Source organism: Maylandia zebra, linkage group LG22 (assembly GCF_041146795.1).
Source record: "Maylandia zebra isolate NMK-2024a linkage group LG22, Mzebra_GT3a, whole genome shotgun sequence".
NCBI classification, from domain to species: Eukaryota; Metazoa; Chordata; class Actinopteri; order Cichliformes; family Cichlidae; genus Maylandia; species Maylandia zebra.
The window spans coordinates 28,522,635-28,539,101 of record NC_135187.1 but is presented as its reverse complement, the minus strand read 5'-3'; the positions used below and the strand labels follow the sequence as shown (position 1 = coordinate 28,539,101).

The 16,467-nt window shown below is 42.0% G+C and overlaps 1 protein-coding gene and 1 long non-coding RNA gene across 4 annotated transcripts; one reads left to right on the top strand and one right to left on the bottom strand.

Annotated features, from left to right (window-relative positions):
- Positions 1 to 183: 183 nt before the first annotated feature.
- Positions 184 to 6,191, bottom strand: sh3bgrl3 (SH3 domain binding glutamate-rich protein like 3). Its single transcript, XM_004564374.5, has 3 exons — positions 6,041 to 6,191; positions 3,757 to 3,924; positions 184 to 2,584 (listed from the first exon to the last, which is right to left on the bottom strand). The coding sequence occupies exons 1-3, from the start codon at positions 6,083 to 6,085 to the stop codon at positions 2,519 to 2,521; spliced, it is 279 nt and encodes a 92-aa protein (XP_004564431.1). The 5' UTR covers positions 6,086 to 6,191; the 3' UTR covers positions 184 to 2,518.
- A 5,794-nt stretch (positions 6,192 to 11,985) lies between these two features.
- Positions 11,986 to 15,835, top strand: LOC143414677 (uncharacterized). 3 transcript variants are annotated; one of them, XR_013095358.1, is made up of 5 exons: positions 11,986 to 12,264; positions 12,713 to 12,748; positions 13,125 to 13,272; positions 13,636 to 13,723; positions 14,305 to 15,835. It is a non-coding gene; the product is annotated as an uncharacterized LOC143414677 (long non-coding RNA). The 3 variants fall into 3 exon arrangements; XR_013095357.1 differs by having other exon boundaries at positions 12,685 to 12,748; XR_013095356.1 differs by lacking the exon at positions 11,986 to 12,264 and having other exon boundaries at positions 12,659 to 12,748.
- The last annotated feature ends 632 nt before the right edge of the window (positions 15,836 to 16,467 follow it).

Genomic DNA, 16,467 nt, shown 5'->3' with positions numbered 1-16,467 from the left:
CCACTCTTCACCTTTCTTATGTGTTGTCCATTTCTTCGAGAATTACCCAAATGCAGCTGGTTATGCATTTAAACTGAGAATAAGAAACTAAGTGTCATGCATGAAGATGCCTAAAAATTAATAAAGCACTGATCTGCAAATTAAAATGACCTTCTTTTTGTGTATAAGAATAGTCCAGACAGGTAGATTCAACTCCATTTTATTCATTTACTTTTTTTTAACCCATAAATCACTTTTCACAATCTTCTTGGAAGACAACAGCATTTTATTCCCTATTTTCTTCTTTTTTTTTGGCCAAGGGGAATTGGTCCAAAAGCAAAGCAGGAGCTCAGAGAGAGACGTGGAATGTCTGAACCATGATTCATAGTGATTATACATCAATAACAGGCAAACATCCACAACCATCAACTTACAAAACAGTGCACAAACATTGTGTGTGAAGGCCGTCATCGTTGGTGATCCCAAACCGTAACAATACGAGTATGACAGCGAGGGGGACTGACGGGTGCTATGAGTGAGACAGGGAAACTGGGCTGTTCTCAGTTAAACAGGGGAAAAAAAGAAATGGAATGATCAATATAAGTAAACTAATGATAATCAGCGTAATAACATGAATGCATAAAAAGCACAGATAAGTGAAGCCTTCATTTTTCCCATGTGGTGAGTGTTCCCTAAGGCTGGTAAGATTAATTCAGGTCGGTACAAACATGTCTGCTTGCACCTTTACATCTGTGTTCAGAATGAGGCAGGGTTTCAGTGCATAGTCACATTACTGCATCTTCATGCCAGGTTATTCAGATGAAACCGTAAGATGAAATAGACGGCGGAATGAGAAGATACGCGGTTGAAAGCCAGATCACTCAGATCTTTTGTTTTTTTCTAACTCTCTTCTAATTTCTTTTGCATCTTTCTGCCCCGTGTTGATGAACACAGAGCAGCCCTCAGTGCCAGAAATGAAGCTTTCAAGTTCAACAGGAACACTACGGAAAAATGTAGAAGATGGCAGGTAAGTGCTAACACTGCAGTGAGCATCCACCAGCTAAAATATATTACAGATTGGCACCAAATGCAACATAAAGACATCTGTTCATCCCACTCTATTGGATGCGAAACGTAAGCAGCTGCTTATTGAAATGTATGACCACTGAATTTTTTTTTTAAGGCGTAAACCAGTTTTTAGTAAGTTTGGCCCAATGGAGATAAATCATAAATATATATGTAATACTTTGGTGTTCAGTTAAGATATCAACCTTTTTTTTTTATTTTTTTTTTTAAATAGTTTTTTGACCAGAATCCAAAGACATTGCTTTTTTAATGCAGCGTGCAGGTTTACTTTGATGGCGTCCCACAGCGTTTTATTTTTCTTGGTTTAGGGAAGTAAAATGTAATTCTGTGGAATAATACTGCAGTAAAGCCATGAGCTCACTCATCTCGAGGCTTCATAAAAGACTTTCACAAACCACAGCAGCTATGTCCACCAATTCTACTGCCTTTGGTTTACACTGTGCTGATGGACACTGTCATACACAATCCCGCCAACAGACATTAGTCGCAGTAGAGTGCCATGTGCAGACAGACAAAAAACAAGCCTACAAGCTAGCAAACATGTATGTAAACAATGGACCATTAAAATGTTATCAATAGTTGTCTTTGTATAAGTCGTTGCATTAGACTTACAGAACGATGTATTTTTGGGTGCAGAAAAACTTGACGGTAGCGTTAACGCATTGCACACAAGCTAATTATTTTTAGCTTTTATTTGTAATATTGTGAAGAACACACACTTGATTTCTGGTGGCACCGTTCCTTTAAGTAGGTCAGCTCCCATCCTACATAAGGAGACCAATGGACCAAAATTCTCAAAAACCAGCTTCACCTAAAATCTGTCTTTTAGCTGCTCTAATTCTGAATTAATTGGATTGAGGGACTTCAGTCCTTGCTACTTAGCTGTACATTTGCATCCACATGAAGTGCAAACAGTGTGGTGTAATGTGCAACATGGGAACCCGAAGGCTACAGAATAAGATGCCAAAAAGTAGTTAAGACTGATGGATGATGGTGTGCTTGGTCTGCCTGCCACATCAGGAAGATTCTGGGTTAAATGTTGTCATCCAGTGGATTAGTTTAATCTCCAGCGATCAGTTGGCCACAGCCAAGATTAGTCGACCTAATTACCGCATATTCAGACAGCCCATTGATTCCTAATGGACCAGGAGCACTAACACTAGCCTGTCAGATGGATAAAATAAGATCTGAGAGGAATCAAATGGAGAGAAAAAAGGACATAAAAAGAGAGTAAGACTGATTTCAAGCATAATGGTGCATTACAGGGAATGTGTCTTTGCTGATTAGTAGTATTCATGATATTTGGCATTTTTCATTATGGCATTGAAAGTGGGTGGCCACTGCTAGTGGTGCAGAGTGAGAGAGAGAGAGAGAGAGACAGAGAGACTGGACAACAGGACTCTGATAGGACACGAGGCGGGTGGGGAAATGAGGTTAAGGTACTCCGTCATCCTCACGCCAGTTTCAGAAACTGTTCCACTGTATCCGCTTCCACTGCCTCGGAAAACATTTCATAGTTCTGTCGAGAGGAAGAAAATGCCAACAGTGTTAATAAGTACACAAAACAACAAACCAGCAGCAGCACAATCCCACAACTGCTGGAAGTAACGCAGCACTCTGATAAATCAAAAGCAGAGCACATGAGCCTCGTGTAAATGTATTGTTCACTTTGTACAACTTGACCTCCGTTAAGGAAAACAACTGTTTCAATGAGTTCAGCGTTGCGTTATTGGTGAGAATATGTGAGTGTGTCTGTACGCCTGCATCCTGATGTGATATTTGTGAGGATGACAATGAACGTCAGAACACAAGACTTTTTGTTGAAATATATTCGAAAGTTTTTATATTTTAAATGCATCGTTTATTACGTGTTATTAAGTAACAGAGTTCTTGTATCGTCTCCACCGTGTTCCTTTTTATCCTCTATAGTTATTGTTGGATCCATTTATGTTATGTTGAGAATTAAAGAGGACTTTCTGCTGAAGTTTTGAAAATCAAACTTCTCCCTAACGTGGCCATTAAAGGTGACTGAGTTTGCAGGTCCTTTTGCAGAGAGCGGGAGCTGCTGTCAGCACAGAAGATTCTGAATGTAACCAAGAAAAATCTCAAATAGAAATACAGAGATTTTGAAACCACTGCTGCAGCACCAACGTAGGCATCCTTTTATGCTAATTCAGTTTTGCACACACATATCCTTGGCGTATAATGATTAACCAGTTTAATACTGGCACAACTTAGTAGAGAAGCAGTGACTGTGGAATTTTGATATCAAATTTTCAAGAGAGAAAAATAAAATAAAACCCAAAAATGCTCTTCAACAAACCTCCTTGAAGGCATTTAGCAATTTGACTGCGACAGCTAACTAACAACTGACACATGCGTTAACTATTTAATGATATATTGATTACTGATATACTGAAAATTTGAGGGACACATGCATTTAACAACCACGTGATTAAATCATCCTGCAGGTGGAGTTTACTTTGAAAAGTGTTCACACATGTTCAGTTGTCACAGGCAGCTTACAGGGCTTTGAGAGTGAAGTGTCAGGATGCTGGAGTAGATTTGAGATTTCAGTTTCAAAAACGTGGTTTCACATTTTTAACTTGTGACAAACAATTACTGTGTTGACAGCACCAGCACTTCACTGTATGAATAAGCAAAGAGTCTGTGTGTGTGTGTTTTCCTTACCCCACAGTACTGGTGTTCGTTGAAAAGCTGGGGAGGGACTGCCGTCGGGTCCCCCACTTTGCTCCTCATTTCATCACGGAGCTCCCCGCCCACAGAGATGTCGATGAGCTCGTACTGGATGCTTTTGCTTTCAAGGATTCGTATCACTTCTGCCTGTTGAGACTTCACCTAGCATTAAATAAAGCCCCCCCAAAAAGGCCAAAACAAGGGTTTTAGGATCTTAATCAACCCAAATACAATTAACAGGAAGCAGACAACTCATTTATCTGTGTTTAATTTGCAGACAGTGACATGTGACACCACAGTTTCCAATCTACTGTTCACCGACTACATTTCCAAGAGCTTAGCAGAGCAAAATCATGATAGCTGTGAAGCTGATAAGTGTTTTAGTCAGTGTGTGATAAAACAAGAGGCAGATGAAGGCTGAAATTCTCTGAAGGACTGTTCAGATACACCTGGTAATGCTATTTTCCCAAAAGGGAAAAAAACATGACCCTTTTTTCTTCTTTTTAAAAAAAAAAGAAAAAGAAAAAAAAAGAAACAACACTATAATAGAAAAGAATATGATTTAAGGCATTTTTGATGCTCTGCCAGTAAAAAGCTGCAGCTTTATGTTGCATATGTTACACAAATGTGATGATTAATAGATGTAGTAGACAGTCTGCTATCTTGTGGGTGACTCAGGAAGTGTGTGTGTGTGTGTGTGTGTGTGTGTGGGGTGGGGGGGGGGGGGGGGGGGGGGGAACCACACCTAAAAACAGCACTAACTGGCAACACACAGACAGCCCAGTCTCATTTCCTTAAACTGAAAAAAAAAAGGGGAATTGCTCGTATTTGTTCCATAAAATTTTAGGAAGCACCTCTGAATTATGAGAAGTTTCATGTGTGCTGCAGCTGACTGGAAACACTGACATAATAATGTAGGTCTGAGCTACTGAGGTGATTCTAGAAATGTTTTGTACACTTATGCAGTTAAATTATAATAAGATGTTTTGAGGAATTGCATTAGTCTTAATATAAAAAAGCAAAAGTGAAACATAGACAAGTATTAAATAACTACGATGTTGCATCATCATTTTTTAAATAAGTTAGGTTAAAAAAAATGCTACAGTGACGGGTGTAGCACACCGCAGCCACCACGAAGGTAGCTAGAAGCAATGCTGCACATGCAAGAGTTAAAAATGAACGCCTGTTACAACCTTTTCACTGTGCATTTCCTCACAGCTAATAGATACCAGATGTTTGTCCCACTCCACTGTACAAGCTAACTTCAAAAAGAAAAAAAAAAGTCCTGCAAAATGATTGTTATAAAAAAAAAAAAAAAGGTTGTACAATGTCAGTTTGTACACTTCTGCAGATAGTCTGAACATCACCTTGTTCCATTTAGTCCTTCTTTATATATTCTGTGGAAAATTATGAACCAAACTATTACAAAATCCAAGAATTTGCTGCACTGACCATACAACAAATACACACATGACAACATAAAGTGGTTTGATGCATTAACGTTAGACTTCCTACTAGTTACTTCGGCATACATGTGAAATACCAGCTAGCTCTCATTTAAAGAACATTTGTATTTTATTACCGATTCCCTACGGGCTAACTGTCGATCTAGAATAACTGGAACAAGAAGATAGAGGATTGGGTGTGCCGCTTATAAAAATCCAAATTCCTTCGAAACATGTGCCGTTTAGTAAATCAGATTCATGCTGACGTATTAGATACACTCTGTTTATATCAGGCCTTAGCGTTATGGTTTAAATTAGCGAGAACAAGCAGCTGCCAGATTTTTAAATGTAGTTTGGTGCGCTTCTCTCTGTACAGGAAACGGATACTTGTGTTCGCTACAATGAACCACTCCTCATGCACCACAATAACACTATGAGAATTTCACTGATTAGAATAAGTAAGCGCTTTAAGGAGAATTATACGCAAAAACCTGCTAGCTAAGCTGCTTCATAAAAACACCTTTCTCCAACTAAGGCAAGGGAAGCTAGGTGGAATAAGGCAACCTGCTTTGTCTTTACGGGTCGTTTAAGTTTAAATTTAACTCCCAATGATAACTTTAATGATTATCGAGCTTTCACACTAATAACTCTGACGTTTCAATAATGCAATAAAGGGGCAGTGAGTTAGGCATAGGCCCGCTGCACTGTTAGTCAGGAGGAAGCTTACTACTGATAGGGTGCTGGGTGTGTCTGTTGGACTGTTAGCTGCTGCCACCGGAGCTAAAAGCATAAATATAACAGTACATGTTGTCAATTATGGCTGCTTGACTCACCGTCCTCGAGGCAGTAACAGTGGTGTAGTACAGTTTGATTCCCATAGCTGCAGATCCTTCCACTCTCTCTTTGTGTATCTGCTTGCAAGTAGCTTTCTCCCGCTGGTATCAAGGTAGCTGTTAAACCTGGAAGGACGTCCGGCGAGGTCCGCTTTTCAAAATAAAAGACATTTCGACTTCAAGTAAAACATAAAGTCATATGTAACTTAAAAAGTGGGAAACACGTTTAAGACAGGTTGAATATGTGGACTCTGAAATCACAAATTGTAACATTCTTGATACAGCGACATGACTATGAATACAATAGTAACAGAAACAGAACTAGTAGCAATTATTATGAAGGTTTTGAATGTTTGATCAGAGAAAAAGCAGTCTGAAGGCATCAACGGCCCTTGTTTGACTGAGAAAAAAATGGTTTGGTAGGTTAATCAGTGATTAATTATATTTCTAAACACTGTTATTAGTTACATTATTATTTGCTTCATAGATCTGCGCTGGCAATCACTGGCAGCTCTTTTGACATGTTTAATGTTGAGACAGGAAATGGTTTGTTATTCTTGGGCAGACTTGATTCTACTCTTCCTCTATCCTGTGGTCCGCTGTGCATAGTTTAAAGAGACAGCACATGACTTTATTCATGTTTCAGTGTGGCGTGAGGCATCAACTCCTGTCAGCCCTACATATAGGGTTATATATTTAATTCACTCTAAACTGCTACCTTCTTTCACTCAGTCTTACACACCTCCTTCTTGTACCCTTTCCCCTTCTTCATCTCACTTTATTAATTTTTTCCTCTTAAGACCCTGTCTTTCTTAATTTTTCTCTTACATTTTATCCACCTTTTGCAGAATTCCAAACAATCAGTTGCCAGAGAAAGTAAAGGCAGTTTGATACTCGCTTCCAGCATGAAGATACAGATCAAAGCAATAAGAGGGCCGAATGGTACTGGATTTTTTTTTTTTTTGGGGGGGGGGGAATTGTTGTGGTGAACACATATTTCGAGAAGGAGGGGGAACAAAGGGTGACAAAAAGGAGTGTAGCAAGGTGCACAAAGGTAGGCTATATCTTATACAGAATCTGAAAGGATTAAGAAAGGAGGAGGAAAATGTAGCCAGGAGGCATTGCTTGTTGCTGTTGCATGACTCAAGAAATCAAGAAGCAGCACGTGAACTTAGGAAGAAGAAGGAAGAATGTTGGGTGGAGTTCAGGAAGAAGTTGAGACAGGCTCTGCGTGGTAGGGAAAAGTTACCAAATGACTGGGTGAGGGAAGCTGCCAGGGAAGGTGTATCCAAGAAAGTGTGTTTTCTGGACAAAGGAAAGCAGACAGGTAGACCTGGTTGTGGAATAAGGAAATATAGCAAAGTGTTCAAAGGAAGAGGTCAGCAAAGAAAAAGTGGAATAGTCAGGGAGATGAAGAAAGTAGGCAGGAGTACTGGGAGACATGGCAAGTGAGTGGTGACAAAGTAAAACGGAAAAGGCTTATACTGAATTGTATGTGAGGCTGGACACGAAGAAACAAAGAAAAGGACAAACTTATTTTGCAAAGACCATCCATCCTTCTGCTTATCCAGGTCAGGGTCATGAGGGCAGCAGCCTAAGCAGAGGAACCCAGATCTCTCTTTCCCCAGCCACCTCTTCCAGCTTATGTGGGGGAACGATGATGCATTCCCAAACAGACTTTTCATAGCCAGTCATTGTCTTAAAGTGGCACAATGCCAAAGTATCTTGTACGTCTAGATTGTTTGGCTCTTCTGCTGTTGGATTTGCTGGTCCACACTTCTGTAAGTAGGCCCAGAAAGTTGATTCTATTCATCAGGATGAAGAGATTTCAGTAGGAGATACATGAGAGAACTGGAATCGCTATGTCCAGATAAACATAATCAAATTTCTGCGATTTCCTTGCCTGAAGATTGAGCATGCATCAAGTTGTTGTTGTTGTAGTAGTGCAGAAGAGCAGCTGCATTAATGATATTGAAGCAAGTTCAAACCAGTGTTTTGCAAAGGCACTGGAAGCCACTCTTTTAAGTACCAGTCATGTTATACCAAATATCTTGTGCACATGTTAGCATTGTTGTAGCACCACTGCTCACAAGCTATGGGCTCCAAGCATGGTGTAAATCAGCAGTCTGCAACCCCCGGGCCACGGACCGGTACCGGTCTGTGATTCGTTTGGTTCAGGGCGGGGGTTACCTCTGATGGGTGCTCTTTTTCGCTTTCGTTGCACTCGTCTTGGGTGCCGGTCCGAGCCTGACCACTGCAATCCAAGCCTGACGTCTTCGTTTAGTAATATCAGATACATTAAATCCCTCCCGTTGCCTCCAGGAGGGTAAACGATGAAAAGAGAGCCCATTTTCCAGCTTCTTGCCTGCCCTATTGTGTGATCTAACGTTGCAACCAACAACACAGTACAAACAAACCATAGCTGACGCTTCCGTGTGCTTCGTTTGGCCTACCGTCATGGTGGGAGATCACATTCCGTGACATCACGCTCTAAAGCCCTATAGGAAGAGGGCCGTGTGACACATCAAACTTATTGGTAATGTCACAAGAAAAACAATGGTGTGCTTGGTTTCAACGTAACTTTATTCTTTCATGAATTATTTACAAGTTTCTGACCACTTATACAATGTGTTCAATGTGCTGCCCATTGTGTTGGATTGTCAATGCAACCCTCTTCTCCCACTCTTCACACACTGATAGCAACACCGCAGGAGAAATGCCAGCACAGGCATCCAGTATCCGTAGTTTCAGGTGCTGCACATCTCGTATCTTCACACCATAGAAAATTGCCTTCAGATGACCCCAAAGATAAAAGTCTAAGGGGGTCAGATCAGGAGACCTTGGAGGCCATTCAACTCGCCCACGGCGACCAATCCACTTTCCAGGAAACTGTTCATCTAGGAATGCTCGGACCTGGCACCCATAGTATTCTACTCACCCTGTAGAATACTCATAACTTTTAATCTCAAGTTATGGGATTATGTATTTTGTTCTATTTGAACATTTTGGTCTGCAAAAGAGGATTCTCTTTAAACTCTGTAAATCCTTTAGGTTTCTTTGCTGCTGCTGCTTGGCGACTCAAAACTTCAGCTCCCTCCATAGATTTTCTAGAGGACTGAGGTCTGGAGACTGGCAACTCCATGATCATAATGTGCTTCTTTAGCCATACATTTCCTTCTTACAAATCCAGCGGGTGGAGTTGCAAAGTAAAATGGCCTGTATTTGTATAGCGCTTTTCTAGTCCCTAAGGACCCCAAAGCGCTTTACACAACCTGTCATCCACCCATTCACACACACATTCACACACTGGTGATGGCAAGCTACATTGTAGCCACAGCCACCCTGGGGCGCACTGACAGAGGCGAGGCTGCCGGACACTGGCGCCACCGGGCCCTCTGACCACCACCAGTAGGCAACGGGTGAAGTGTCTTGCCCAAGGACACAACGACCGAGACTGTCCAAGCCGGGGCTCGAACCGGCAACCTTCCGATTACAAGGCGAACTCCCAACTCTTGAGCCACGATCGCCCCACAGTACCTTGCACAAACCGTTTTCACCTTCTCACCAAGATCCTTGGAGATCAAGAGATCTTCTTGGGCATCGTTCTTCGCCTTTAGACAATAATTCTAATGGCAAAAGAGCCAAACGGGACAGGCAAAAAAAAAAAAGAAAAGAAATGCAATGTGCTTTTATGGATTTTTGGTTCATATTCTGCCTCTTCATTGAAATGAAACTGCCAGAAAAACAAGAGTGTCATGGCACAGTGGCCCGTGGAAATGGGATGGACTCAAGTGCAGTTTCAAACCTGGAGGGGCCAGAGGTGCGGTGTAACGAAAAGAGTCTTTATTTACAATGCTCAGAGGCTAACAGAAATTTCAGACTAGAATTAAGGAACATAAACTAGACGTCTGAGGCGAGAGAAAATACTATGACTATGACTAGATGGCAGGGATAACTGGGTGCAGGGACTGGGCAGGGGAAACTGTGGCTGGCCAGGGCACTGAAACAGAGGAGAGAGCAGTCAGTGAATCTGAGAATAATACACTGAGCTGTCTTACAAGCTTGCAGGTGGGGGTTGCATGGAGGAGGGAGGCAGGAGAGGTCCAGGTGGGTGCTGCGTGCAATGCAGGGAGGCAAGCAGGAGAGACTGGCAGTTGGAAAAAAGGGAGAGATTACTGGTGGCTGCAAACTTGTATCCAGGAGAGCTTGGTAGGTGGGTTTCAGATGCTGACAAGAAAACAGAGGAAATAAGGTTAATATACACGATGAGTCACCAAGGAACAGACGTGAGGCCAAGAACTGAGTAAAGTTGGCAGATAATCTGGCGAAGACCAGTTGAGTGTGCAGGTCATAAATACTGCCGGTGTGATTGCCATCAGGTGAGGAACAACAAAGACTCCACCCAGTGGGGAGGAGCCGATGCTGTGGAAAACCACCCAGACCATGACAGAGAGTGATTTTTTAAAACAGATATGTCTAAAAACCAGCCACCTCTAAGAGCAAGTAAATCCTTTTTTTTTTTTTTGTGTCCCGTTTGGATCTTTAGCCATCAGAATTGTTGTCTTAAGGCCAAGAAAGATGCCAAGCGGATTTATTTTACCAAGTGGATCATCATGGCCTTGCCATATTGGTCCATTTGATTGACCTTTATTATAATTATGAATTTATTTTATTTTCAGTTGCTACAAACGGGACAGACATGACTGGGGGATAGGACAGGGAGAAAGAATGAAAGAAAGAGAGGGAGAGAAAGAAAACCAAAGGGGAGAAGAGACTGTGAGAAGGGGGGGAAGAAAGAAAAAAAAACACCTGGGTCACCTGTATGGAGAAAAAAAACAGAAGAGAAAGCAAACAACAAAGAGCAACATAATAAAAAAAACGGCACCATCACAAACTAGCTAGCAGTAGATAACAGTAGATACTAAATAATAAACGATATTGTGCAGCACGCAAGATAGACAGCGCACAATGTGCTTTGAGGCAGCAGCCAAGAAAGCTGTAGTCCGCGTCTGTGAATACCCGTGTGTACACCTGTGTGGATCAGCATGCTTGCATTCCAAAGGTTTCTCCATGTAACGATCTGCTAGGGAGTGTGGGGGGGCCACAGCCCCGTCCTCCAGGGTATGAAGCAGGTATGGAGGAGATCAAAACTCCAGACATCCAGAGGCCCCAGAACACAAGAGACCAAGGAAGACCAACAGAGGGGCAGCCGCGCCACTGTCCCAGTAAGAGCTGAGGAGAGTCCCAGATGAGGGCTCACTCAGCAGCCGCGGAGCAGAAGCCAGGGGGGGTTGCAGTGACGCGCCCGTGAGCTCCGCCGGCAGCCAGCTGTGCCTGAGTGACCGAGCCCCAGGCCGAGAGGCCGGGGGCACCCCACCTCCGAAGTGGCCCGAGCGAGCCCCAGGCTCCAGGCTCTGATAAGCGGCCGCCAAGGAGTGAGCCGGTGTGTACCCGGACGCCCACCCCCAGACACAAAGAACCACCAACGCACCGACCCCTGAGGGAGTCCGCCACTGGCAGGGGAAGTGGTGGTGGGTGGAGATAGGCCTCCAAACCTTGGAGGGCCTGAGATGTCCCCAGAGAGGTGGCGTCTGATTCCCATACAGGCACACACAGACACAAACATCCATTCCCACCCTCATGCTCTCATATGCACTTACTCCACACTAAACCAACGTGGAGACAGACATAAAGAGATGCTGTACACACGATCACACTCCCCAAGCGTACTCTACAAACCGGGTCTAGGTACCCTTGCCCCTGGAGGGGGGAACTGCACCCAGACCCAGGTGGTGTTACCCTTTTCCCTGCGGTGGGGAGAGGCAGACCGCCCCGACTCCGCAGCAGCAGGGAGGCCCCACACTCCAGACCGCAGTCGGACGGCCAACTCCTCCTAGCCCCCCCGCTCCAGCAGGCCGCAGAGAACGGGGGTGCACTGAAAAAAAGGGACTGGCCATCTCTTGGATTTATGTAAGCATCTTGCATGTATTTAACACAATTGCCTCATGTTTTAAAGATAAATGTAACTATATAGTGTAAAAACTACATGATATGCAGAAAGGGTGTATTAAATTGTTTATATCATGTTCAGGTGAAGTAAGTCAATAAGATAGCAACGTTAAATCTCGTGAAACCACGTGTGATTTCATCTCGCGGGCTTTGGATCGTGGTTTAAAAAATGCATCCATCTCAGTCAAGTCGAGCAGCCAACTCTACGTTTTTTGGTATGTCTTGATTTTTTGAATTAATATTTACCATATTTCAGCCAAATGTAGTTAAACGTCTAAAGTGCCGCCATGTAACATGCTAAAAAAGAGCCGTTAGCTTATTTGCTGTTTTATCTGTTATCAAAGAATTGGCGCTTTTTCATTTGAATTTGTCTTTGGCACAAGAGCCGTAATATCACATTAAACCTAATTACGAGGCACTCATAACATAATTTGGTTTTCTGTGTGAATAGATTTGTCAACTGACTCTTCAGTTACATTGTGTATTTACTGCACCGTGGTGTTAGTGAGATTTTGGACATTGAACAGCTTTAGCTAATATCATCAGCGGTATTATGCTAGCTTACATCCCTACCCCTCCTGCCCTCACCTGCTGTCCTTTTGTTTTTGCTTTTGTTTTTGTTGATGCACATTGAGAGACCACATCTATTCTGCATTTCACCAGGAGTCAGCTGATGGATTGTGGGTTCAAGGTGTTATGGTAAGAAAGTATATTCTATTTTCGCTTAAGGTTTCTGTAACTTAATTATAATAGGTTTTTTATAATTATTAGGTGCATGCATACTCAAATAGACCACCCTATTAATACAACTGAGAAATCCAAAATCTGCCATAGGTTTGACTTATACCTGTATGTATTGTCAGAAAGGTGATTACTGGACTCACATTAATGCACACTTGAACTAAAATGAGGTTGTAACTTGTGGGTTCTTGGGTTGCAAATCAGAAATAAACATCTTTGGATTTTTTTAATCCCATAAGATCTGGAAACACAGTTTTTATTCAACAAAACATTACTGATTATTAACCAAGCACAGTGCCTGCTGTTATTTCAAAATAATTTTATGTCATTTCAGATGAAATGCAGCATTCCAGTGCATCCCAACCATGCCTTTACAGGTTTCTGACGGAGCTGAGTTTCTCTCTGACAGTCTGCTGAAAGTGTTTGCAAAGTGATCGGGGGAACAGGGCACAAAGCTAAAGGATGTAGCTGCCATGATGACAGTAAGAACTTTAAAATTCTTTAACTACAAAGTGTATATGTATTGCATTAGGTCAGTAAAAGATTTTTATGCTGCATCCATTGAAACAGTCAACTATTACCTGTGAGTAATGATTCCACTAAAAGGATGCCATAATTTTCGTCATGCATTTACTGGCCCACTGAGAAAAATTTATCTTTTTTTTTAAAAATAAATGTTCTGGAAACTATATATCCATAAAGTTGATGTCAAACAGGAACTTTTGATATTGCTTTGTAGATGCTGGTGTTGCATGTTGACTGGTTTAAGTTTTGGTCTGGGATCATTTTCTTCTGTGCTACTGAAAAGTTCACAAATATCTGTTTTCTTTGTTATAATACTTTAGGATGACATTAATGCTCAAAGGGAGTCTCATCAAAGTGCTCCGCATCTGTGTGAAAGACAATTGCAACATCTTGGTGCAGGAGTTCATGGTGAGTGTTTTATGAGTAGATTGTGGCTTTGCAACATTTTAAAATGCATTTAGTTATCCACTTGATCCTCATTGGACCAGTTAGGACCAGTAGTCCTCTTTAATAATTTGAAGTTCACATGAGGCCTGGTAGTGAACTCAGCCGCCGGCCCTTGAGGCCCCACCCCTGTATTAGGGGTCACATCAGTGTGAAAAAACTTTAAATTTGTCATTCTAGTGAACAAAGGAAAATCCCACCAATATTTACATTAGCTTTTGTTTGAAAAAAAAAAAGACCAACAGCTAACCAAATTGTGGGGCTGAAAGTCTAAATTCTAACATCTTCTGAGTGACAAAACCTGGATTTCTGATGGGCCGGTGTCTTTCTAAGAAAAACTAATGTAAAGCATTTGAAATTATGTTTTTCACCCTCTCTTAGAAACTCTGTTAGACCATGAATGGCAGCATGGCAGGCCACTCTTTGGCTATAGCTATTTACTATGTTGCTTGCATTGGTTTAAATTACTCTAACATTAGAACTGGTAGATTCAAAAGAGATGAGTTTAAAAAGGAATCTTAAAGAAATGTTTTGTGTTTAACCAGGACTTGACTGAGGCCACTGCACAGATTGAGAAAACCACAATGAACATCTGTCTCCAGAGGATGCACCAGGCAATGACTTTTCTGACGTTGGCATCATCATCGAGGGTATAGTAGTTCTTCAAGATCTGGATAACGTGACCTTTGCAGTAGCCATGCTGTTTGGACCTTTTTTATTCCTTCAATATGAGTTACCCATCACAACTCTGCTACACTTTTGAGGTGATTCAAAGGGTGGTAATGGAGTTGGAAGCAACTCAGCTCTCAAGAAAAGCTCACAACTAAGACAAAACTGCTCCTGCAACGAAGCTCACTGTTATGCATGTGAGGTGACCAGCTCTAGGTGAGAGGACATTTAAATCTCACACTTGTTCTGCTGCATTTTTGAAGCTCAATTCCAGGAACAGATCGCAGGGTTCATTTTTATATACACTGCAACTGCCATGAGGACGAGCCGTTTTTTTGTTGTTGTTGTTGTTTGTTTTTCCTTTTGCTCTGTACAAGTTCTCTGTCTGTTTGGCAGCATTTTTAAATTTCTCTTTGTATTTTTTCTTTCTTTTACTAGTGAAGAGATGTAGCGTGAACAGTTATACAGTCTAAATATCCCATATGGGCCGTGTGAAATGGTATTTTCAGTTTCATTCAGTTGAAGTAAGGAACGTTGAATATTTCTAAGCTTGCTGTTTTGAACCAAGATGTCACAGTATGATCAGTGCCGTAATTTTTGACAGTCACTGTATCAATGTTATTTTTGCATCTCTTGAATAAAGGTTTTGACATGCAAGTGCTAATTTCTTTAGTTATTGGGGTAAAATGGGTAATGTTAATAGGAAGGTGTTTGCCAATTCAGTAACCTAATTTAATGTTAATGGAAACTAACATTACCTCAAATTGTTTAGTTATAATTGTTGTTTAACTGAATCTTGACGTCAGAGGCCTTAAATAGAATGTTTTGTATTGTTCTTTCCCAACATTTTTCAAAAGAAAGAGTCTAATTTCTTTGCTGTGATTGATTCCAGAGAACACGGAAGAACTGACATTATTTAACTGTTGGTTTATATAGATTCAGTAGTGGAGTAATGTCAGTTTAATTCTTTACCTACTGTCAATGCAGTGAAATTAGACATTTTGTTTTGAAAGGTTACTGGTGGATGCCAGCAACCATCTTGGAAGAGAACAATATAATCTGTTATAAGGCCTCCGTTTGAAAATTGTGTATTTGATACTAGAATATAATAGCAAAATGTAATTTGAAGATAACATGTAGTATTTAAGTGACCAAGTAGTATTGGGTAAAAGTTATTGAATGGTGTTGGGATAAAGTGAGAAAATTGTGAAGGATTAAAATATTTCAAGAGCTCAAATTACTTCATCAAAACATGTTTAAGTCACATTTTATCAACACAAATTGCACAGGTTTATTGAACATGAATAAATTGTGTTAATTTAACTCAATTGTTTAAGTTGCTGCCAAAGCAAAACATCTGTGTGCAACAAATGTCCACCATTGAATTAAGTAAATCCAACAACATATTTTTTTCAGTGTGAGAGAAGACTCCAAACCTCCCTCCACCCGCTCATTGTAATGTTGATGCATGTGTGTTCTAAGGTGCAATTAAAACCCAGGAGGGCATGGAGCTACCTGCCAGAGAGCAGCAGGTAAGCGCATGGTCCCTCCTGCTAGCCCTCAATGTCTACGTGTATTTAAAATTGAGAGGTGGGCAACGACGCCAGGGGTGAGGTTGTACACCCTGATGGTAATTTGGACTCCGTGTATCGTGCCCACCCCCAAGATCCTATATGTATGTGTAATGAGAGTGTGAGTAATGTGAATGTCTAAGTTGTGGGATAAAATTGAGGCAGAGGCAGCCAGAAGGGGACAGAGGGGGGGTAGCCTCCTCTGCACCCTGGTGACACACCCCTACTCCAAGGCCCTGCATGTGTGGGTGGTTGTGGTGGAGCGGGAAGAGGGAGGCAGCTGGAGATGGGGAGGGAAGGAAGGGAGGGGCAGGTGACCCCTCCCTGGGGCCAGCTCCCCCGCTGACCCCAGTAGGCACTCCCATACTCCGCGACCCGCCAGGGAAAGGGGGCCCAGGCCCGTCCAGACCGGGGCCCAGCGCAGCAGCGCCCCCCGGCTCCACCGAGCCCAGGACAGTCCACCCAACC

Coding starts and splice junctions, on each gene's coding strand:
- sh3bgrl3 (XM_004564374.5), bottom strand. CDS start 6,085: ATGGGAATCAAACTGTACTACACCACTGTTACTGCCTCGAGGACG. Junction 3,925..6,040: donor CTGTTACTGCCTCGAGGACG/GTGAGTCAAGCA, acceptor ATTTAATGCTAG/GTGAAGTCTCAACAGGCAGA. Junction 2,585..3,756: donor ACGAACACCAGTACTGTGGG/GTAAGGAAAACA, acceptor TCCTCTCGACAG/AACTATGAAATGTTTTCCGA.